The sequence below is a fragment of the Athene noctua genome, chromosome Z (genome assembly GCF_965140245.1).
Source record: "Athene noctua chromosome Z, bAthNoc1.hap1.1, whole genome shotgun sequence".
Taxonomy (NCBI): Eukaryota; Metazoa; Chordata; class Aves; order Strigiformes; family Strigidae; genus Athene; species Athene noctua.
This window is the reverse complement of record NC_134077.1, coordinates 65,045,543-65,070,041: the sequence shown is the minus strand read 5'-3', so window position 1 is coordinate 65,070,041 and position 24,499 is coordinate 65,045,543. Positions and strand designations below refer to the sequence as shown.

The 24,499-nt window shown below is 36.6% G+C and overlaps 1 protein-coding gene across 6 annotated transcripts in view; it reads left to right on the top strand.

The window, feature by feature from the left end:
* The window catches only part of CCDC171 (coiled-coil domain containing 171), a 148,034-nt gene that overhangs the window by 86,979 nt on the left and 36,556 nt on the right, over positions 1-24,499 (top strand). For 3 of the 6 annotated variants that reach the window (XM_074933256.1, XM_074933252.1, XM_074933251.1), the window contains 3 exons: positions 3,617-3,762; positions 6,723-6,777; positions 19,206-19,337. In XM_074933256.1, coding sequence (XP_074789357.1) covers positions 3,617-3,762; positions 6,723-6,777; positions 19,206-19,337 — 333 coding nt within the window. Of the gene's footprint in view, positions 1-3,616; positions 3,763-6,722; positions 6,778-19,205; positions 19,338-21,001; positions 21,055-24,499 lie in introns of all 6 variants that reach the window. The other 3 variants (XM_074933254.1, XM_074933255.1, XM_074933253.1) reach the window with 2 other exon arrangements.

The following is a 24,499-nucleotide window of genomic DNA, read 5'->3' as shown; positions in this document are numbered from 1 at the left end:
TAACTGGCATTCTACAGAAAGTCAGTAAATTGGAGTTGGGCGTCTAAGTTGGTTCAGAATCACTTGTGCTTGAAAGTGAAAGCTCAGCATCTTCACAGAACTATGTGCAGACACAGTAGGCTTTTAAAACCTTCATTCTTCTTATCATATTTAGCCTCAACTTTCTAACAATTGTAATTGTCCACAGAAAACATTTCAAGATAAACGCATTATCAGGTTTTGAAATTTTCTTATTTTTGTAAATACTAGGACCTGGGGGGCAAAATAAGGGCTATATTGTGGATTAAGTGAAATATCTCAAGGCTGTGCTTTTCTGATAACTGAACCTGAAGTGACCTTTCTCAGACACAATTACAGAGCTGTATGTTTTTCCTTTAATTTCATCAGGGGTTTAATTAGTATACAAATAAAACTTCCCTTATCTTCCTTTCTACCTAATTGGCTTGTCTTCGCTTATATATGAAGAATGTGAAAATGGGCTGTAATTAGGGTGACCGTGTTAACCTTTTTTTCTCAAATGTACTGTTGCCTAAAGGCCTCAAGGCCTAAAAACAGTGCTTTGGATTATTGCTTTGCAATCACTATGGCTCTCCCATAGGTTTTCTCATGAGCAGAAGGGCTTTGGGTGCTGCAGGTTCCCACTGCTTAACGGGATCTTCATTCTTCTCCCCACTAAATGTTTATTGATTATCTCAGTGCTCCACACTCAGCCTCCAACAACTTAATATCAGGTGACAGTCAGGAGAGTTCTCCAAGTAATTAGAGTGGAGCATTGAGGGAACAATTAGGAGCAGAGTTATTAAACTTGATTTATCCTATTCTCTCCTGAACACTTTCTTGGATATCAGAACATCACACTTTCACAATCTACCTTAGCTGAGAAATTAGTGGCTAACCTGCTGCTTATCATTGTTGCCTTGCTGCCTTGAGGCACACCCTCTTGGTTTCAGTCACTCAGCTGGAAATATTAGAGTCCATAAAGTTTATCAAGGGTTTTAATTAGATCAATCTGAAGAAGGGAAAAAAAGAGGCTTAGCAGCCATTACTTTAGAATATTCCACACTGTATTTGAGCGATTTCCAAGACTTGACTTTAACCCACAGTAGTAAGGAGTTTCAAGTGAATGCTGAAACTGGTTTTAGAGAGCTAAAATCAGTTTACATTTTGCTTAGTTATTGCAGTCTTATTGATAATGTCTGAATACTTTGGAGATTTCTGTAAATAATGGTGAAAGTTTTGAATATAATAAAGCAGCTCTCAGTGATATATTTGATTTAATTTCTATATTGCATTGTCACCAGGTAGCCTGGATTTCTGGCCATGCCTCTCAAAGAGTTAGGCTTCATGCTTTCATCGTTGTTATTGCCTCATTATTGCCTATGCTTGCAGTTGGTAAGCAAGATTGCTTAGCAGCTCCCAGAAGATTTTGGCACCTAGTGGGCCTCCACCATTTGTGTTTAGTGATGAAAGCTTTGTGCCGGAGCAGACAACTCTTCAGCCCCTGTAGAAGGATAGCTGTCTAATAAAAATGAAATAAATATGCATAATGTTCCTATTATCCTGTCTGTCTTCACTCATTTAGACCACTAGAATCTTGGAGTCAGACTCTGTTCCAGCAGCCTCTACATCAAAAGTTGCTTGCATCAAAATATTAGCAGAATTATCTGTTCTGCGTCAGCCAGAGCTCAGTTCTGTGAGTACATCCTAAAAACAGATCTTTCAATAGATGGAAAAATGGGGTGAACAGAGCATTGGCACCAGAGATGATGTTCTCTGTTCAATAAATTTTGTTTGTCAAAAGATGGGAATGTGTGTGTAGCGGGACTCAACTTGGTTATCAGAGCTTCTGACTTAGCCTAAAACAAACAAACAGTAAGCACAATAAATGGAAGAAATGTTCTTTGTTCTCAAATTAAAGACTGCTCTTTTTATTCTTATTAATCCACATCTGGTTTCTTGGAAATAACTTTTCTGAAAATTAGACAATTCACAAATTCAGCTGTTCAGACATGGCTTTGATAGCTCCCTGTGGCATTAGGGTAGAATTTCTGAAAGCAACACTTTTGGTTTTGGATATCTTCATGCTAATAAGGCAGTGGAAGAATGACATCTGTGTGTTTATCTTTTTCTAGGTGAAAAACAGCATTATTCATTGAAAATAATGACATAAGAGGCAGAATAGAGTTATTCAACCTGCAGTAATTTGAGCAAGACTAATATTAGCATTTCTGGGGTTTAGAGTTTCTTAAATAAACTCCTGATTTTTTCTTTTTATTACAGCAGTGATTAATCTCAGCCTGGATTTTGTAAATTGATGAACATACAGTTCGGGTAGTAGTGCTATGTCTTCCAAATAAAGTTGAAATAACTTGTTGCTTTTTTGTCTTGAGAAGTGTTTGAAGATAACAATCCACAGTTTTCAGTTTGCTTTGCAGGATTATGCAATTTTATGCTGTACATTATTATGTTCTAGAAATTTTCTCTAGCATATTGGTTTTTTAAGTGCTTTTGACACTTGGCTAGGTATGAAGCTTCTACAGATTAGTCGAGTTTTCAGTGCCCTCCACATTTTTATCAGTCTTTTGTATATACTATTTTTAATACATATCCACAGCATAATACATATTCTCTGGGTTCCACATTCCAGGTCAAGTAGTCCTGAGTACAGATTATACAGAGCATTCTTAGAATTTAAGCAGAAAACATATCCATAAATTTTGAAAGCATGGTGCAAGATCTCAGTCTTGCAAGTGTGTACCCTTCTGTATCCCTCTAGATCAGTTTAGAATCAGTCAGGGAATTTGCATTTTGTAAAGAATGTTTATAGCCACCTGCTATAATTTCTTTCTGAAAATGCAATTAACAGCTGTAAGTAAAATGTAACATTTAGCAAACTATGAAATCACATTATTAATACTTCAGTCTGTAGAAGTATTGATTTATCCCAGCAGAAAGGAGTAGCAGCTAGATAGATTCCGTATTAATTAGTTCTGTGTGCTATTTGTCATCTATTAAATTAATCTGAATTGATTTAAAGGATGTTGTGTTAATTCTAAGACAGAGAGAAACATTTAAAAAATATACATACTATTTTGTGTATTGAAAAAGTAATGTTAAAATAGTGAAAGCACCATAAAATAGCGATTTATTCTTAGCAAGAGTTGCAGGAAAACTGCACTCAGTGCACTAAGAGAGTATTAGATTCTTGTCTTTAATCCTGAAATTCCTGAATAGTGCAGAATATTTAAATAAATGCTGTTTTTCTTATTCCCTTTCTTTGTGAGTTCTTTAATGTTAATTTTAAAGTAAGTTTTGAGAATATTCTGTTCTTTTTAATGCTGTACTCCTGATTATTTCCACTGTGTTTAGATCTGGTATTTGTAAATACAGTACATGTATCTTTATGTTATAAAACATGTTTGTACAAAGGCAGTATTCTAAAAACTTGGGGGTTCTGAGTTAATGTTTTTGCTAGAGAATTCATAAAACCCTAGTATGTAATGGTCAAAATCTACTTCACAGTTACTCTGTTTTCCACTTTGTTTAATAGCCTATGGCGTAAATTGAAGTTAATTATTTGGGCTGACAAGTAACTCTGCTTTTTGTCTGCTTGCAGAGACTCTCCGAGGCAAAGATGGAGCTGAGAAGAAAAGATCAATCTCTGTGTCAGCTCAATAGACTTCTTACCCAGCTGGAGCAGGACAAGCGTCGACTGAAAGAGAGCATCCATGATGCAGAGAGTGCCCTCTGCATGGCAGTGAAGTGAGCGCTGGGACCTTGGGGAGATCACTTAAAACGGACAAAAGATCAATTCTTACTTTCATGCACAGGGTTTTAGCCCTGGCTAATGTAATGCTGGAAAACAAAAGTACTTCTGTCTCTTTGAAATTCAGTGATAGTCTTCTAAAAAGAAAACTGTTAGTTGAAGATACTAGATGGTATGTTTTCTCTAGTTATCCTATTCTGGATCCTGAAATAGCATGGGCATTTTTGTTTGCCAATTATCTTACTGATTTGACAACATCTCTTTGGCAGATCTCTGATACTCAGTTTATTTAAGAAATGACTGCTTGTTTTCTCTATTTCCACATCATCTTTTTATAGAGAGATACAATTTTTTATATCATAAATGCAGAAATGTCAGCTAGGTGACAGGTCTTAGCTGCCAAGGGGGCTGAAACCCATTTGAACATAGTCTTATCTGTGGAACAGAACAGATCTTTCAGGTGATTTCAGAGAGGTTTGAATTTAGACATAAAACCTACGCCTTTTTTATACCCCAAACTGGAGAGGGGAAGAAAATGTTCAGGGACCAGTCGTGAAAAAATTGGTAGTCAAAAAGTGTTCCAATGACTTGGATGAGATTATTTATAAACTCTTACAGTCATATAGTCAGATAAAAAGATAAATCTTTGCAGACTCTGTTATATGTTACTCTTATTGTAGTATGTACTTTAAATATTGTTGGTCCACAGCTAAGATTTTTAAAAAGTTTAATTTCAAATTAAAATTTCTCATTATACCCAGAATACATTTGACCTCTGAAGAACAAAAGCTTAGAAGCTTTAAGGGTTTTATGCACAAGTGAAATAATGTAATTAATATAGTTTAACAAGCTAATTAAAATGACGAATGTTATTTGGTATGAGTGTATTAAAGCAGATATGACCGAAGAAGTATTTGTTCTAGGAAGGTTGCTCCTTTCCACCCTGCCCCACCTTATTTTATGCACTCTAGTAAAGATCGCTCCCTGTGGCCCTTCTTATATTCAGAAAAGGCTATTTTAACGTGAAGTGGTTTTAAAATTGGTTTTATTTTTGCATATAGCAGTTGAATATTGACAAAAGAAAAACCCATACCATTTGTTGTTCTACCAACTCTTTATAACAGGTCTTTTTTTACATTTGCAATGTATAAACAAAGTAGGTGAAATAGACTTTACTTTTGTCCGGAAAATCTTATGTTGCTACCTTTTCCATAATTGGAGTGATTGTAAGCAGTGCGTGGATGTCTTTCTTTCCTAATCTTTTGTACAGCTTTTAAGGATAGCAAGATGGCTGGCTCATTCTGAGAATGGTGATCTTGATTTTCATGCAGTGGTGGCCAGCAGTTCTGTTCCACTTTCCTCCAGAGTAGGAATCAATATTAATAAGTCTGATAGCAATTAACTTGACAGAAGTTTAGTAGCCTTTTGGTCATTTCTATGCTAGACAGAAGCTATCAAACCACCCCAGCTATTGTGTAAAAGGTGATGTGAACCATGTTCCTCATGCCTGAACTACATTTCTGGGTAATAATCCTAAATAATAGTTCTGTGATCCAATTCCAATTTCCCTTACACCTGTAGGAGTTCATGAATATATGAAATAAAGATTGAATAAAATGTGGATCCTGACATGTCATAGGAGTGCAATAGGTTAATTATTTAAACTTTTTTCCTAGGTGCTATAAACAAATATTACCAGACTTCTGTTTTAAGATGTTATTTAAGATAATAATCAATCACAGTCAGAGGGTTTGCTATTCTCAAAAGTAAAAACGTGAGGACCACCTGTTAACCTGGATCCCAAATTCCATCTAAACATACTTTCCGTTTTTATGATGAACCATGGAGAATATGCAAGGAACATACTGACTTCTGTGTCAGTAACTGTTAGAAATTAATGGTGTTGAACTGGCTTTCTTGAACTGTCTTCACCCATCCAAATAGCAGTTGCTTCATAAATGAGGCCAGCAGAGAACGTGAACATCACGTTCTTGTCAATCTAGTCCAAAGAAGGGCAGGATCCTGAAAAGAGAAAAATCTTTACTCCAGCTTTACTAGGAATGTAAAAGTCAATCCCACGTTTCTAGCCACCTTCCTGTATTTGCTGTTCGGGTAGTATGAATCAAGAAATGAGGAAGCAGTGGTCATTACACCATATTTACATAGCTGGCAAAGTAAAAGACAGTCCTGGAACATTAAGATATATCAGCTTTTCTGGAATAGATTCCATTTGATTTCCTACTGTGTTTTGCTGGTCACCCTGTCCTGTTCTCCTTAGTCATATGGTATTATGCAACTTTATTTCCATTTGTGTCAATGCATCAGATGAGACCAACGTTTTTATGGCAGCATGACTCATTAAAGCTGTTTTTCTTACGGAGGCCCTAATCTACAAAAAGGCACGAGAGTAGTATTTCATTCTCTAAACTTCTGTGTTGTAAGGATAGGTTCCTTGACTGGACGTGTTTTGGAAGAGGACCAGTGGAATATTCAGGTTCAGAGAAGACAGGAAGATTTATATGCATATAGTACATAGTTGGTAGGCCCCTGTAATTTATGAAGAACATAGAGTTTGTCACTGTTTTCCAGTATGAGAGTGTAATCTTTTCCTGCTAGAGCCAGGACTCTATTCAGCATGCCCTTTTTATATGAGACTGCATATTTCTTCTCCAAGAACATGATAGTTGTTCATTGATACGCCTATAAATACAGCTAGTTTAACTGCTTATACACAGTAGAAGCATCTTTTATATGGAAATGAGCCAAACAGTGGTCCATGAACTATTTTTTAGGGTTTTCATTAGAGATATGAAAAGGAGAGTTACAAACATAACAGTTTGAGTTATCAGCAAGTATTTTTCGAGACATGACGGTTATAAAGTAGCAGAAAGTTAGTTTCTACATAAGCAGAGCTTCAGTTCTATTAACTACTCTGGTTTATTTTTTCTTGTAACAGAGACAAAGAATTGATTATTAGTTATATGAAATCTGTGGAAGCCAGTCTTCATAAGGTAAGCATTTGAAGTGTTTCCTCTGCATTTGTATTTCCAAACACATCAAGGTTTTGCAGCTGCTTGTTCTCAGGGAAGGAGTGAAGTAGAAGTTGTTGTAAAGCCACTTCCTTTCTGTAGTTTAAGTTTCCACCTTCAACTTTTTATTTCCAAAACTATTCGTATTTAGTGAAATAAAATTTTGTAGTACATAGACTTCTTATTTTTAATGTAAAACTTACTACAAAATTCACCTTCCTTCCCTCAATCACTGAGCACTATTTCTGGTTACCAAGTGAAGACTAGTGATCATCCAAACAATTCATAATTGCTGAGTTAACTGACTCTACTGAGCAAGGCAGAGGTCATCTGCTGAGGTCACATACGTGGTGGCTATATTTGGCTTTGTGCATGCTACTTTAATCTTTGATACATGGTCGGAAAAGATGGTAAGTATTAATCTGTAATCAAAAACTTTCATGATGATTTTTTAGAACTTTTTAAAACTTGAGTAATAATCTTAAATTGTCTCTGACTTGTACTATTTTGTGCTGATACAGTATTCTTTGAAGGTCCAACAAAACTGTATATATTAATTATTGGGGAAAAAGTGCTGGTTTTAACTGTAACTCTAGTGGCTTGTTCTTCTATAACTGTTTTTAGTCCAGAGCAAAAGAAGTGGTTTATTACCTTGGAGTGTTTGTTTCCCGTATCCATCTTGAATTCCCAGAAACGTGGGAATCTATCCTTATTTTCATTTCTGTGCATCCACATAAACTGCTGTTCATTTAATTTTCAAATACTTTTTTCAAGTTTCTCTTTGCTTTTAATCTTCACAAAAAGTGACTTAAACTGTGTTTTAGCTACAGCGAACTGTGCTAATAGGTAACGTATTCCTTTGTGTCCCCATCTTCTTCATACTGGCTTCTTTTAAGCTTTGTTAATCTACATAACGCAGAAAGTGCTGTTTTTGCAGCAACATGTATGTGTAATGCCCTTGGCCTTGAGAATTTATTGTTTTGGATTGAAAGTTTACATTTTGATTTAGAAGACAGTGCTGTATATGTACAAGGATTGAAATGTTTGGGGAAAGCTTATAGGGAAGGTCACATGCCTAGTACTGATTATCCTGATGCAGTGAATGGATCAAGAAACTGCCATCTTTGGGAATTTTAGTTGCCATATCTGCTTCTTAGTTCTATTGAGTAGCAGAGTAATTTATCCTTTCTGGTTTGTCAACCTAAAGAATGAGGAAAATATAAGAATTATAAATGTCAGGATGCACCTTTCAGCAGGAACTAAAAAGAATAAATTGTAAATCATTCATAATTTGACATATCATTTCTCCTAGAAAAACAAAGAGAAATTATTGATCTTTGGGAAATATCTGAAATGTAAGCCCTACATAATAATGGTAGCTAATTATCTAACATTAATGAACGTGGCTTATGTGTAAATTATCAAGTTTACTCTATTTTCTTGAAGATTTTCTCTCACAGTGAAAAATTAGAACATGATGAAGTAGATAAAATACTAGTAAAGGAACCAAAAGCCTCCTTTTTCCCCCATAAAAATTCTGGGAACTGTTTTTTAAAAAAAAAAAAAAAGAAAATGGATAAAGTTCAGAATCATCTGGAGTTGAACAGGTATTACTGTTAGCTGCAGATATATTTATGGCAGTTTGAAATTAAACATTGTATTTCTACGTTAAAGTATTTGTGAGCAAATATCCACAAAATTCCGCTGCATCACTTGCAGGATCTTGTTATCAGTGCATAATGCTGAATTTTTGCCTGTAGTGCTCAGAGGGATTTTACAGACATCCTTAGTAATCTTAGTTATACCCGGGATAAAAGGATATACACTGATATCTGTTAAAGCAACCTCATTCTTTTCTGTACTCTTACCACTACAAGAATTCCAGAAGGCAGCAATATAGGTACTAGATCATCTGCCTTTGGTAATACTTGGGTGTAACATTCAGCAAACAAAGCAAGAAGCAGCAGAGGTGAGGGAGGCAATCTCTCTGCATTCTTCTGATACAGCTCTAGACAAGGGATCATTTACAACACTTAATGCTTACCCTGTGACTGGGTGGAAAATCTAGAATCATACATTTGTCAACAAGTGCTTGGTAATGCTTGTGCCCAGAATGATTCTTTTAAGACCATTTCAGAACTACCTTTTTAAATCATCATGAATATTTATGAAGTATAAATGTTGAAGAGCATTAGAATGTGCTATGTTATGAGAGAAAATATTTTTAGCAGCTTCATAACCTGCAAGATATACTTTAGAAGGTTATTTTTTGTCTTGTCCTGGGTCTTGTCATATTAGCTATCTTCATCTGACTCCTGGAGCTGGATTATTTGCACAAGAGTTCCTGATACCATTAAAATAAGAGATCTCTCTTGGTTTTATACCATCTAAATATTGAAGACAAATATCAAAGTGCAAAGCAAATGTTTTACCAAATGTAAAAAATACACCACCAAGGGCAAATCGAGGACCTCGGGATTATTTTGGTTTGGTACAGTTTTATTCTTATTATAGATGACCAAAAGGTAATAGTTGAATTTTTTAAAAATCTAGGTTTGGAAAATAGATGTGATTTTGTTGTTGGTTTTCTTCCCTAGAATCTATTAGATATCCTTAAACTGAAAAACTTAGCAAAGTAGAACAGTTTTAAACATTGGCTACTTACAGAACCTGTGACCATGACTTGACCAGTTCCTTTTCGGGGGGGGGGGGGGGGGGGGGAAGCCCTTCTAAGATGCAAAATGGTAACAGAAAGAAAGTAATTTTTACTGAAAGAGTTTTCAGAAGAAGTTCCATCTGCTTGAAGTTCAGACATAAAGAGTTTTCTTAAAATCTTCTGATCAAGACAAAGCCTTTAAGTAAATGTCTTATTTTAAAACCCATCTGCAGTCCTTCTTTTATATATGAAAAATAAATTATTTCTTGAAACACTTCCCTCTCAAAAATATGTTGAGAAATTATTTTTGTTAAAAATATACCCTTATTGTACTTGTTGATAAACCATATTTAGTTATTAATTTCTTCTGTGATGTCACATTGGCACAGAGCAAGAGACCTTAAATCTGTTCATTTGATACAACTAGATTCTTTAAAATTTGTTAGTTAATGATTTATTAGTTTCAGTAATCCCATCAGTGGAAGAAATCACTTTACACTATCTCTGCTAAAGTCTTCAGCTTTCCCTTTGTATTGTCTCTCAGTTTGAGTGCTTGTGGTGGGTTATCCTTGGCCAGCAGCCAGATGCCCACCCAGCTGTTCTCACTCCCCCTTAACAGGACAGGAGGACAAAATAGGATGAGAACACTTGTTCATTGAGATATAGACAGGGAGATTGCATACTAGTCACTGTCACAGGTAAAACAGAGTTGACATGAGGAAAGTGATTTATTTATTAAAATAGATTTGGATAGTGAGGAACAAAATAATTAGCATCCTCCTGCCTTTTAGTCTCAACTTCACTCCTGACTCCTCTGCCCATGCTCTGAGGCACAGGGGGATGAAGGGCATGGAATTGCAGTCGGTCCGTAACAACTCCTCTCAGCTGCTCCTTTGTCCTTCTGCTGTTTCCCTGCTCCAGTGTGGGCTTTCCACATGGGCAGCAGTCCTTCAAGAATATCTGCTCCTGCATACGTTCTCCATGGACTTCTGAGAAGTTCATGTTCCCTCAGGAACATGTTCAGCAGAGCTATCCACCTGCTTTGGCATGGGGTCCTGCATGAGCTACAGTGTGGACATGTGCTCCAGCATGGTCCTCTCTGTGAGCTGCAGGGAAATACCAGATCTAGTGCCTCAAGCACTTCCCCTGCCCCTACTCCATTACCAGCTTCTTCTCTGACATTGGTGTTCACAGAGCTGTTTCTCACTCTTTTTCTTCCATTCTCCTCTACCTCTGTGGTGGTTTTTGCCTTTTCTTAAACACATTTGCACAGAGGGGCTCCCAGCTTGGCTGAGGGGCTCAGCCATGCCCTGTGGTGGGTCAGCTGTTGTGTCTAGCATGGGGCAGCCCTGGTCTCTGCCCAGAGAGACTGTGCAGCAGCCTCCACTGCCAGTACCACTACTTCTTCAGCCTCCTTAAATCCCTCTTCTCTAAACTCTGTCTATGCAAAACACCACCATGGGGAGTCATCCCAGTGAGTCAGCCTATACAGAGACAGAAAATTGTTTCTGTTTCCCGTTGTACTCTTAACTATTAAAGTCTTGACAAGCTTTATGGGCTGGCAGAGTTTTCAGCCTGTCCCAGGCTGCTTTGCTTAGGATTTGGCCATTTTAACAGGTTAATAAAATACTGTGTCTTCACAAGCTTAGACTGTTACCCACTACTCAGTGAAGCTGATGAGCTGTGATAATGAGTCAGTAACAAACACATAAAACCTCTCACCCCTACAATATTTTTTTTTCCCAATACCAGTTAGCGACCTACTCATTCTGACATTTTGTGACAGTTCAGGGATCAAAGCAGTGTGCTTCTGGCACTTGTTCAGAAAAATTCTTCTTCATCCACTTCTGTAATGCACTTCATTTCTGCTGACTGAAAGGTTCACATGCCAGCTGGCAGAACAGCTTCCATGCAGACCCCTCAGTGGTTGTACCTTGAAATCCTTCCACCATTGTGTTTCATTGCCTCACTGCTGCTCCATTTCCATCTCAGCTGTCTTCTCTGAAATGTCCTGAAACTGTCTGTGCATGAGATTTGAACCTCACAGTTCTATCAGTTGAAAAAAGTCTGAACACTGTACAATCCATTCTGTTACATACAATCCATCCTATTACATACTTGTAAAATACAAAGACAAAATTATCTTTCCTTATCCAATTTAATGAGATCTTTAATACAGGACTAAGAGACTGTTGGAGATGGGGTGAGACCATTGAAGACTTGAGAATTAGTAACGTTGTAGCATTACATTGCTGTTTCTGATGTGGTCCATAACAATAAAATGCATTTCCTTTTGATAGTTGTTTTATGGCCTGCAAGAAATTAATGTACAAGGGGTTTAAGTCCACATACAAATGACTGCATCAGTAAAAACACTCTGTGTAAGTGGCATTAACTCTTAGTTCCAGCAAGAAGACCACAAATTGATCAGGCTTTATAAAAACAGAAGAGTTGTGAGGCTTAAGGTAGCTACCACAATCAGACTTCAGTAGGTGTGACCTGATACTTTTAGGTGTACTGATCAGCTATGTTTCTTGAATTAACTGGGATCTATACTCCATCATATTATTTAGTTATCTTAGTAAAACTCTTGTGTTACGAGACCTCAGCTTGAAGATTTTTCCCTAGCCTAATGTCACTCCCAGAGCTGGTTCTTTTGAGTGTTTAAACGTGTTAACAGAATAAAGCCTACTTGTGTCTGCGCATTTAGGGTCTATTCATCGCTGTGGTCCTTCGTTGTTCTAAATTGGCCCTATCACAAGCCTGTTGAAACAGTGGGTATATGTACATGCAATAAAATCACAGAGAAAACCCAGTTAGAATATTAAAATTCTAAATGACTGGTGTAAGAAGTTTATAGTAGGAAACAAGCTATTGTTTCTCTGTGACGATAAAAAAATGCAGTAAAAGATTACTTTTGCCCCTCCTCTGTCTCAAATTAGCACGTCTTCATTTCAGTGTTTTATGAATTACTTTTGTTTCACTCCCTAGTAATCTGACTTTCTTGATCCTTGTTCCTAAAGATCAGTTGTGCAGGACATACAGGTGTTAGCACAGCTGGCTTGCTGATGACAACTCTGTCCATATAGCTGTCTAGTGTGTCATCACTCATATTGTTCAGTGTCATTCTGACCTAGCCAAGCTAAAAATGGTACTCCAGCTCAAGAGGGATTTAAAAACCTTGACAAACTAAAGCGAAGACATTGCCGAATGTCATATCCATGTGCTTAACTGTTTTCAATTTAGACATATCTAAATAACTGATTTCAGGGTGCATTTGTCTTCTTTGTCTTTTGTTGTTTGGTTTTGTGGGTTTTTTTTTTTTTTGTTTTGTTTTTTTTTTGTTTTTTTCTTTAAAGGCTAAATACTTTTGTGTAGTTTGCCTTCAGTAAGGAGAAATCCTTGCTTGGAGAATTGTGGAATTACTGAATACATAAACTGTTATTTTCTCCAGACATAGGTTCATTTTCAGCCCAAGGTCACTGAAATCCATTCATAGGGGATGTATTATAGTGCACATCCTGCAACTACAGCGAAGCTTAGGTGCAGTGGTCAATGTCTGCAAAAAACAACTCTGGATCAAATTAACATCTTATTCAACAGAGCATGGAGTGTGTGTTTGTGTGTATTAATATGAGAAAGCTTGAATTAAGCTCATAGGTAGGTGAGCCTGGGATGGTATTCTACTTGGAGAATTAATTTCCAGAATCTTGATTAGTCTTTCAAAAAAAACCAACAAAAAAACCCCAAAGCCAACCAAACAACCCAAACAAAAGGCAGTCATACCCAAAGCATCAGTTATATGAGATATAACTCCTTACACAAATGCTGTTATGCAGTAATTAATGTTCTTTTAAAAAACACCTATGAAATAGCTTGTATTGTAATTAAACACAGATTTGTATGGCAGTAATCAAAAAAGGGTAGTCAATAAATCGTATGCTAATACAGAAATTTTTTGTAGATTTTTAAGTAAGTGAAAGATTTGCTATACCCAATTACATTCATATTTGGCCACCTACAGCAGGGTATGTGCAAGTGCTGTTTAAAACCTCCACTATCAACAGTCATCAGACTCTTGGGTTTGAGGATGTATTCCTTCTTTTGATGAAAGAGTATGCAGTGATCTGTTGGCCTTTAATGAGTACTCAAAACTAACTACGATGGCTATATAACAAGTATCCAACTGTATCATGTAGCTCTTTTCCCTTTCCCTTCTACGAGGCACTATTTTGTCTAAGCAAGATAATGTTGTGATTTGGTGTAGTTTAGTTTGTCTGCGGGGGGGGGGGGGGGGGGGCAAGCAAAAAGAAAATGCAAAAAGTCTTTGAAGGGTTTTTTTTGCAGGTCAACTGACTGGTTTAGTTCCCAGCATCATTCCTCAGCTGTTTCACACTCTAATTGTGGCTGTAGTTTTCCAGTTTTTGGATGTCTGATTTAAAGTGCTTTCGGTTTAAGCAACGCAGTCTTGTCCCTGGCAGTCTCTCTAGTTCTGGAGTGATCCTTGACTGTTGAAACACCCTGATGGAAAATATTGTGTTCATGATTATATAGGCCCTCATTCAATAAAATTCAGTGACATACAGTTTTTATTTTCTTATTTTCAAAGCAGACTCAGACTCTGGTGTTAATGAGCAAGAGATATTAACAGATTGTCTTTTGTGACCGAAAGAGTGCTGTGGTATATACTTCATATATGACAGGTGGCAAATCCTTCAGCAGATCTTTTGGGTCTGTATATTCCCTTAAACAACTAACACTTCAGGTGTGATCCCTGTTTTCTAGAGAGCCTATACTCAGTAATGACAGTGTTTAAGGATATATCCTTAGAAAGATCATCTGTATTGGCAACTTATTTGAATAACTATGGTTATCAACACTATTCAGTACTATTGTTGGTGCAGATTCTTTCATGTATATTCACTTACATTTTTTAGTATAGAGTAAGAGAACATCAACAATCCATAACTAAACATAAAAAATTATGAAGCATTCATGAAGGTTTAATTCTGTCCACCAGTGTATATACTTTATTATTATCCTTAGTTCCATGATCATTTGTGCCACGGTAACAAAGACTTCCCTGTGCAAATGAGTTACTGTATAACTTAATTCTCTTAAAGTGCTTCTTATTGAAGAAGGTGAAAGACCATGTTCAGTAGATGTGTGTGTGTCCTTGATTTGTGCAATATGGCCTTGATTCTACATGCTGCCCTGGAGGTATGGATGTTACGCAGCTGAATCAGCCAGATATTTACAAGAGTGTGGTTAAGACTAAGATGTGGTTTGTATTCAAACTGCTGCCTTCTATGTTAAAAAGTTCTCAGAACATTTTTGTTAATTGTATGCCACATGCAGAACGTAACAGTGTGCTAGAAACCATTTTGCTTGCACTCTTTTAGCATGATTGGCATGACATATTTGTAGCTTCTGTTATCTCAGCAATATGGTCATCTCAGAGTCAAGCAGACTAAATCGTTGTTTACCATTCACTTATCGCCAGATCACTGCATCATTGTTGGTTTTGTTCTGCTGTTTAAGGTGATATGCTATTAAAAGTAGTAGTAGCAAATGAAAGTAAAATAAGCCCAAAGTTTTTTATTTCTGGGTACTATTTTTTATGTAGAATCGGTGCCCTTTGAATTTATGAAAGGTTCTCCTATATAGTTTACATAGTGAAGTTTATATCCTAAACAATCTTACTTTCTTTTCACCATAAGAAAGCATTGGATTAGGCCCAAAATAAGAAACTAAAATCTCAGTTTTATTGTACCAGTCAGACAGTAACCAGGCAAAGACATTAGGGAGGGTAGGCACGTATTATTACCATTTACAACTTGGTAGTGTTTGGTACTGTCTCTGCTGGCATAACTAGACATACCAGCTCAAACTGTGTGGAGGGAAAACAAAGTGAGCACAGAAGTGAACTGTAGACAAAATTACTGTTATTTCTAATCAGCAGAGAGTTTTTAGTATTATTTTTGGACATGTAGAATTAGCCCATCAAATTCTACACCTTGGTTCAGTCAATATTATAACTACAGTTTATTATTCAGTTTCGGCTTTGATCTGAATTCATCAGTACTTTATTGATTTTAAATTGAGTGGCTATAGTGTTGTCTGCTGTGTTGCTCTCTTAATAAGTTAAACACTGTCATAAGTCACTATATTCCTTTGTTTAAAAATGTTTTGAGTATTGTAGTAGAGTTATGTGGATCTGTTTATGATTCTGCCTGTTTTCAGACAGTATCTCAGACAGCAAAACTGGAAAATCTAATGTTTGTACTTAGCAGCCCACTGTTACAGTACTTACTATGCTCCATATAAAATTGCTCTTGTAACTTTCGTGTTCTCGGCCAAAATTATGTTTACTGACATCAGAAATATCCAAAATCTTCACTAGCATTGGATATAGATACTTTTTATTTTTTTCCCCCTCTTACTAATTTTGAGTATAGGGAAGTAGACATTTTTAATCATAATAAGCCTGATTAAATGATGAGGGTTTTTTAGATTATAGCATTAGGACTGTAGCCTAAGGAGACCTCTCAGGTGCCTTGCTTTAGATTTCATGTGGAGAAAAATAATTGTCATTAAACACAAAAAAGCCCTGAAACTTGCATCGTAAGGCTTAACTACATAGGATGGTTTCCCTCTGTGTCAAGGTGCCAAAAAAAAAAAAAAAAGTTAAATAAAATTACCAGTTTTACCTTTGCTTGGTAGTTCTGTAATGTAAGTGTGTATGTGAGTATTGTGCTTCTTAGAGAATGAGAAAAAAATCACTCTCCCAACTTTTGTCATTATCCTTCTGGTTCTCAAAAAGCAAATAGCCCGGAAGTGATGAAATTAGTTCTTAACTAAAATTTCATGGAAGTACAGCCTATCCAAGGTGATTCCGTGCCAGCCATGACTATTATAGCTCTCCATTCTGTGAATAGTAGCCAACTTGAAGACTTTTCTCACATTTAGTGAAACAATGTAATAATATTTGTATAGGATGTGCCCAGTTTTTTGTTCTTACAATTTTTCCTGAACCCTTTGAGTATTTTTCAAAGGAAAACTCTAGCTTAATTTTCTCTTTCTGTGTATGCATGTTCATAATGAGATTCACTCTTTATGATTTGAGTATTTACAAACATAAAGTTTTGGGGCTTGTTTTTTTAGCTGTGAATCTTCATATCAAATACCAGGAGCTAATATGTACTTTTCTGGTGCAGTCGTATTAATGGCACATGTTTACCACAATTCAGACATTTTAAAAAATGGCTTTTGTATTTTGTTGTTCAGTGAGTGTCAGGCCTCAGTATTGAAATGGAGAGTGTGAAACTATTAGGGTTAAAAGGACTTCCACTTACTGTATTGTGTGTGTATTATACCTACATTGCTTATACATTGTTTTTTTTCCCCCTAGTATTAGCAATCTGCTTTTGTACTTTGACACAGAGATTTCCCTTGTGAATTTTGTCACAGAAAAAAGAGAATCATCAATATCGTGGTTAAACTTGACTTTCAAAGCTAATAGTATCTCATTTGGGGGCTGAAATTTAATAAATTTTCTTTGATTCTGGGTGAGTTTTTAAACATCAAACAATGAATTGGCCAGGGTGCAGTAAAATATTTAGATCTATTGACTATAGTTCAGAAGGGTAGAAGGCAAAACACTGGTGGTTTGATGTTGATAAATTCTTAGTACCTTAATCCACATTAATGTTTTCTTTTATCTGTGTGCATACTGGCAGCAAAGACCCTGAAAAGTTGGGATATAAAAGCTATAAAAATGTTAATCAAATGTATGTATGTGTGTGTATCTATATGTGTGTGTGTATTTAAAGTAACGCATTTTGTTATATTCAGCAAGGTTAACATCTGACTGGAATTACACATGCTGACAGAACACTCTAGAGAGTATGTTTGTTCCACAGGACTGTATATCCTGAACCTAGTGCATGATGTGTGCAAAAAACGTGTAGAGGACCTTTCCTGTTATAAAAATTGCATCATAGTGCATATGTTTGGCAGCCACAGGTATTGACAGGAATTCTTAGGTCAACTTGGGAAATGTAAGGCTCCCTATTCCCACAGAACAGAGCAATGAATAAAATAAAATCTTTTCTTCTTTGTATCAGTAGATTTACACATGCATACTTCTTTCAATCAGAGTAGATTTCAAAGGCTGGGCTATTGTTTGAAATATGTTAACTCATAATCAACATTTTACAAAAATCTAATTTTGTAAGTGGTTACAAAAAAGTAATCTGGGATTTAAAATGAATGAACCTATGTTTTAATTCATGTTTGGTGAGTTCTTTTGGGCAAGGGAGTCTCTTAAGAACTGAAATTTATTTCAAATAGTATTTAGCAAATGGCATATCTATTGATTTATATGTAGTATATATTTAGTATATGGTTTAGTATTAGACTATATATTGTTGTTAAAGACAGTAAATTATTCTGCAGTACTAGCTATTGCTACTCAACAGATACAGTCTATGCCAAATGAATGCATTTCATCCATTCAGTTGTACTAATATATATTTGTATGTGTGTCTATCCATCTGTGTTAGAATCTAATCTGACTGCTGGGATCTCCTGGAGGTGAAAATTTTAATTTTTGTATTAAATAGAATGAAAAATGGGTGTGTGGCAGCATATGGTATATGAATGTAAGTGATGTGTCCAGGGAAGTTATGTGTTAAATACGTGTGATTTCACATTCATGCTGATGGACTAATTACATGTTGTGATATGTGGGAAAATGTTACATTTTAAACAATGATAACAATATTCTCGTGTGCAACACTAGTAAGTCTGTGTTTAAAAACAAAAGCGTTAATCAATTTACATAGCTCTGTTTTACTTACGCGTTTGTGTCACTGAAGGCACGCGAGTTAGTCTAAATTAAAACCAGTTTCTCGCTTAGTCAGCAGGTGGCACTGTGACACCAACGGCCTGTGGTTATGTTTGCGGCCATATGTAGAAATGACATTGATACTGCTTGGGGGTTTTGTTATAATATCCTTTCGTTTCAGACTGCCTGCAAAACTAGCTAAATATCAAACTGTCTGAATTTTGTGCAAATTGTAGCATTTCCCACTCCAAATTGGCGTAGTTAGAAACTGTATAAAAGTTGATTAATGCCAATTAGTACATTATTTCTTACAGTGAGTCCACAATAAGAAATCTAGTAGCAGGGTTGATTTGGGATTTTTTTTCTCCTTCTGTTAATTGCAGAGCTACAGGTTGGTTTGTTTTGCTTTGTTTGAGGATTATTCATTTTAATCTGGGGATTAACTGAATTGATATTAAATGAACCTTATTGTGGAGGACTGATATGATCTCCCTACAGTAGACAGAACTCACATGCCAGCTTCTTGTTTGTATGATCACACGAACTTTTTAATTTCATAGCTGATGTTTGAGTCAGAAGGACAATTACTATTTGTTTTCTTAAAAGGTTTTTGCAGGGGGCAGATCTGTGAAAGGTACATACCAGGTGGGCTTGTGAGCCCTTAGTATCTCTTCTTTCCTTCTCATTTCAGACCAGGAGAAGATGCTTTTTCTTCTTAACATTCTCTCCCAGCACTCTGAATTAGAGATTTATTTGCAACGAAAAATCAATTAGTCCTAAATTTATTCATGGATTTCAGGTCCAGCGATCAATGCAAGTCCACTCAGTGGGCTCAAGGGGACCCAGTTCATCCCAGTTAATGTGTCTGAAGGGGAATTACCATTGATGCTGTTTTTTTCCCTTTAGGTCAGAGATCAGACCTTGCTGTCACGGACTGCGGCAACCAGGAATGACTTCACCCTGCAGCTACCCAAACTGTACCTAGAGACCTTTGCAGTAGAAGGGCTGAAGGGCAGGCCAGAGGTTGTAGCATTTCAGGTTAGAGTCTACAATAATCTTGTTTCTTTTTTTCCTTTTTTGCATCTGAGATAGAACAAGAAGCAAGACTGCTCTGAATGTGTGGAGAACAAAAAGCTTCAAAATGACTGCAGTCAACAGTTGAAAGAGAAATTATTTTAATATATACTCTTGAATACGGTATTTCAGAGATGATGTGAACTTTTGATTTTGCAGTTACAGTGTTAAGTGACAGGAATATGACCACAGAAAAAGGCAAATGTTATATTTGAAAATTAGTATCACTTTATCCTACCCCCCTTTCTCTCCCCCCCTTAAGCAAGACAAAATAGGGGGAAAGAAAGACAAGATTTTTATGTTGCTTCTTGGTCAGTATCAGATTTTTGTGTTACTGCAGTTTTAGAAGTAATAGTGATTTTTGAACATTCCTAATTTAAAAGAAACTGCTATTTGGAATACTTAAATATATAAGCTATTTTATGTAGGCTTGAAGACTTGTATGTTTCAAAATACTGATTTCGTTAGCAAGAAACAATGGGGTGAAAAAGGGAAATTAACTGAAAATGGATTCTGTGCAATGCCTTCTTACTGTTTTTAAGTTTGTTATGTCTTCTTATATACAAACTATCCCTTAGTCTTTATAGCTCTGTAGAATGACTTCATTCTTGTGATACATTATTGCTAAAGGCAGATCATTTTGTTTTATCAATGAGAAACCAAAAGGCAGAGTGAGTACATATTACTTTCATTGTGCTCTTCTGTGTGAATCAGAGAGAGGAAAGCTAGTCATATAAAGTGCAAGAAAGTCAGACAATGGCGAGTGTTGCATAGAGTGTGTACATATCTGTCGTAATCCTTTTTAAGTTATTGTAGATTTTCTGTGCTAGATGCTGCATATAATTGTAGGAATAGGGTCACCAAATCAAACATTCAAGAAAGGCAGATTCTAATCTGGACACTTCTGAAATCACTGTTGCCCTCTTGCATGCATATGTTTCAGTATGATAAGGATTTAAATTATATGTGTGTTATTGTGTTTATGTGATAAAGTAGTAGTAATATGTAACACCTTAAGACTCCCATGAACTGAGTTAACACAGCTGTATGTCTCTAGCAGAAGGTAGAGTTGCAAATGTTTCCCCAGTACAGTAATGGTCACTTTTAAGGCTGTGCAAAAGGTTTCACAGGTGGCATCTTTTCAAAGAAGCTGTCATGGAAATCACCAGATTCTAAATACTGCTCTTCTGATTTGGCTATTTCAGTGATAGCTGCCTTTTGTTTTTGTCCCATCCCAACTCCCATTCTTTTTTGACCTCAGAATGATTATAGAAGCATTTTTCAAGAAAGCCTATCCCTTCTTTCTAAGAAGGTGAAAAGAAACAGGAGTATAAAAAGTTGCATTTCACATTTGTACAGACAACTAACACGTAGTAATGTATGCATTGAGTAGCTTACGGTGGTGCAGTATTGTAAACATACTTTTTGTTCACCTGACAGCTCCAATTACATGTGCTTACTCTGTCACAAACAGCATCAGTAGTTCATAATCTATTTCACTGTGCAGTTCCTTTTCTTCTTCCCTTTCCCTCTCCTCTCTTTATCTCTAGTTACATACTGCCCGTTTGATAACTTTCTAAGTACATTTCAGAGATTTTATTATAAAATTTCCCTTTTATTGCTGCGAGTTACCTGCTGTATGCAAAACTATATTAAGGGCAGTCCTTCAATCTTGCATGAGGTAAGCAGTTAGTAGTCACTTTACAGACACATTGAAACGAGTGGACTTCTTTGCGTGCATGGTGTTTATAACCGCTACTACTACATGTATTTTATAGTTAGTCTGTAACAAGTACACTCAGTTAAAGACCTTATTATCTTCAAGTGATAGTCATAGGAGTTTTTTCCTAGTCAGAATTTACTGATGCTTTCTTTAAAAGAATTACATTAAAATTAAGATACTAAATGAGACTGTATACTAGGGATGAAGCACTGACTGTTAGAACTGTTGAGTACTCACAGAAGATTACATTGTTTTATTTTCATTATTCATGCATCTAGTTCACAGTAGGTGGCTGGAATCAGTAATTAATAATTTTTATATCCATTGTTTCAGTGTGTATCACTTTTTCATCATATGAGGGGAAGGCAAAAAGTATATTTGTGTGTGCATACACATCTGCATTAGGTTATCTTCCAAATTTTTTAGAAAGTGAGTGGCTCTCAAAGGTGTTTTGAATGAAATGTGCTATCCTTGATTTACTTGATGGGCTCAGCAGCATTACGGATCTATATTCCTAGTCACTGGGAATGTGAGAAGTCTTGGAATTTTTAAATTGCTGTTGTCTCTGTATGGATGTTTCTTGGGAAAAATATGCTTTCCTTATAGAAGACAAGTGCAAAGAAGATTGGCATAATGAACCTAAGTTGCTTGACTGTGCACTAAGCTATCAAAGATTTGCTTTTTTGCGGCACACTTAATTAATTATCTTGTAAAACCAGAAGGTTGGCTTTTCTAGCAAATGAATCCAACATTCCAAATACCATGAATGCTTACAGGGCTGATCAAACAAACACACAAATAAAACCCTTGTCATTCCCAAATGAAGTAATTGTTAAGCTGTATAACAAGCGGTGTGCATCTTTTAAAGAATGTGTTGTACACTCTAGTGACAGACCTTTAGATAATGAAATGAAATATTTAGGACACAAAGGTCTGTGTGTTTTCTCCAAAGTCTGCGTTTTATGTAATGGCTCTTGAATTGCAAAATTACATAATAGATTGAATATTTAACAAGAATGTCCTTGAACTGAGTGTCTTCTAAAGCCCCATGCAAGCAGAGAGATAATGACTTAATTTGCAGGCATTTGTTAAATTCTTGGAAACTGAAACAAGAATTACTATAGTAGTTTGAAAATGTCACTTGAGATGGATAAGTAATGAAAAAAGTGTGGTGTCTCAAAGAGCAAAATGGTATGATTGGAAACACTCACCTGGTGTTCAATTGCTGTGAAGGATGTTATGGCACAAAGCTGTACCGTTTGTTCCTTAGTTAAGTTTGAAGTGGAAAATAAAGCATTATTTTCAAGCACCTGAAACACATGAGAAGAGGATTTAAGGTGTGCTGTTCTGGCTATGCCTGAATGTTCCCACTGAAGACAGAAAGTGGAACTGTATGTGAAACCTCCAATAAATACAGGATACAGGGTGAAAAATTGCAACTGAAGTAACATGGGATTCCTAATTTTAGTAGTCTTGCTTGGCAGATGACTATTTAAATTAACCAATAAAGTTTATCAAATTTATAAAATAAAAAATTGAATTGTGCTACACCTTTAGAAAGAGGATAATGTTCGGTAAACTCTCTTCTGAAAGACGTTGCTGGCTCATAGAGATGTGGTCATTCAGACCATTTATTCTGAATTGTCTCAAGTACTTTTACATCACATATGTAATTAATATGCATGGCAAACAGTTTGACCTAAAAAACAATGCATAAAGTCCCCAGATAAACCAGATATGGTTTAACTGTTCGTGTACAAATAGTTAAGCATTGGTATACTCTCTCAATAAATTTCTTCTGTCTGATGATGTAGACACAGAAGGGTAAAAATTGGTATGAAAGAAACTTCTTGGAACAAATTTAGGCATCTCAGACTAGTTTTGTGATAGCAACAGGATGTGTAATGTATACTTGGGTGTATAAGTGATTGATTCTCAAACATGGAAGGGCTCATAACGTACAAATCAGTGGCTTTGCCCTGTGTACTTAGGTTATGCTTTGTATCTACCATGGCAGGTTGTTTTTGCAGGAGGTACAGGAAAAAGTAGAGGAGCACTGTCTTTATGGAGGATGTTCCAGATGTTCTAATACACAGAAGTAACAGATTTATTCAGGCACTGTCATTGGAAAATAGTGGCAACAAAACTATCTGTGGTTGTCAGAATCACATGCGCTGCATGTCTGAAAGTGCACATGGCTGTGCATATATGGCTGTGTCATCACACAGACACTGACGTTCACACGTGGTAGCTGCCTGCAGATGTGCAGTTAGGGAAAGAGTAATCATTTTTCGTGTCACAGGAACTATCTTGACCTCCAAAGTCTCCATTTGACTGTTTTATTAATTTGCCCTACTAATTTGTGGTTGCTTTAGGTCAGTATTTGGCATGGTGGGCCTCTTCCTCCTTTAAGATCTGGTTGTTCAAGGGATTAATGTGACTTCTGGATGTTGGTTTGGAAGAGAACTGATATTCACAGATGAACCCATGTTGCTGTTTGACAGGATTTATGTGAATTAGAGAACCCAAATGGGCAAGTTTTGTGAGTGACTTTAAGGAGATGTATTTAATGCATGCATGTAGTGTATGGAAAAGCAGATGTGATGATGAGACTGTAGGCAGGATTCTGGTGTTAAAAAGGATGCACATACATGTATCTGTATTTGTAGGTCTTAAGAGAAAGCATTTCTTTATGTGCTGCCCTTCACCTGAGATGTAAGATTGACCTGACTGTTGGAAATCTCTTGCTTATTAAGAAAATTTTAGTTTATTATAAGCAAGAACTTGAGTAGGTAAATCTGTATTTTTCATTACTAAGTTCTCCCTTAGTTTTGAAATACTATACACCTGTGGTGTGCTTTTTCTTCTACAGGTGGGTTTGAGATGGGTAAGTTTTTGCTCTGCCTTGTCTGTCTGCCTCCCCCTCTTCTTGTTTCTCTGACACATGATCCTGTTCTTTGCTGCACGCTCTCCTTCCGTGTCCTGCGTGCGGGCTCTCCGCTGCATGCGTGCTCGTGTTGCCGCAGTCACTTGCGCGCAGTCGCATGCACAGCGCCGCACACACGCATGCTCCCTCTGACTGCTCACTGCTGTACGTGTGCTCATGTGTCCCCTCAGTCCATTCTCTGACTGCTGCTCCTCCTCAGTCTCTCTCTCTCAGTCTCTGCCCCTCTCTCCTGCTTTCTGTGCCTGTCTGTCCCACTCTGGCTTTGTCTTACTGCCTCTTTCTTTCACTGTCTTTCTGTCCCCAAAGTCCCTTTGCCACTGGTGCTTTTCTCCCCTCCCTTCCACACCCCAGTCTTGTGCTTGCTTTGTCTTACTCTCCCACTGTCTCTGTCTTCAGCATGTATCCATCTGTTCATGAAGGTTTAGGAAGTCCACATGGGGTTTATATGTACTTCTG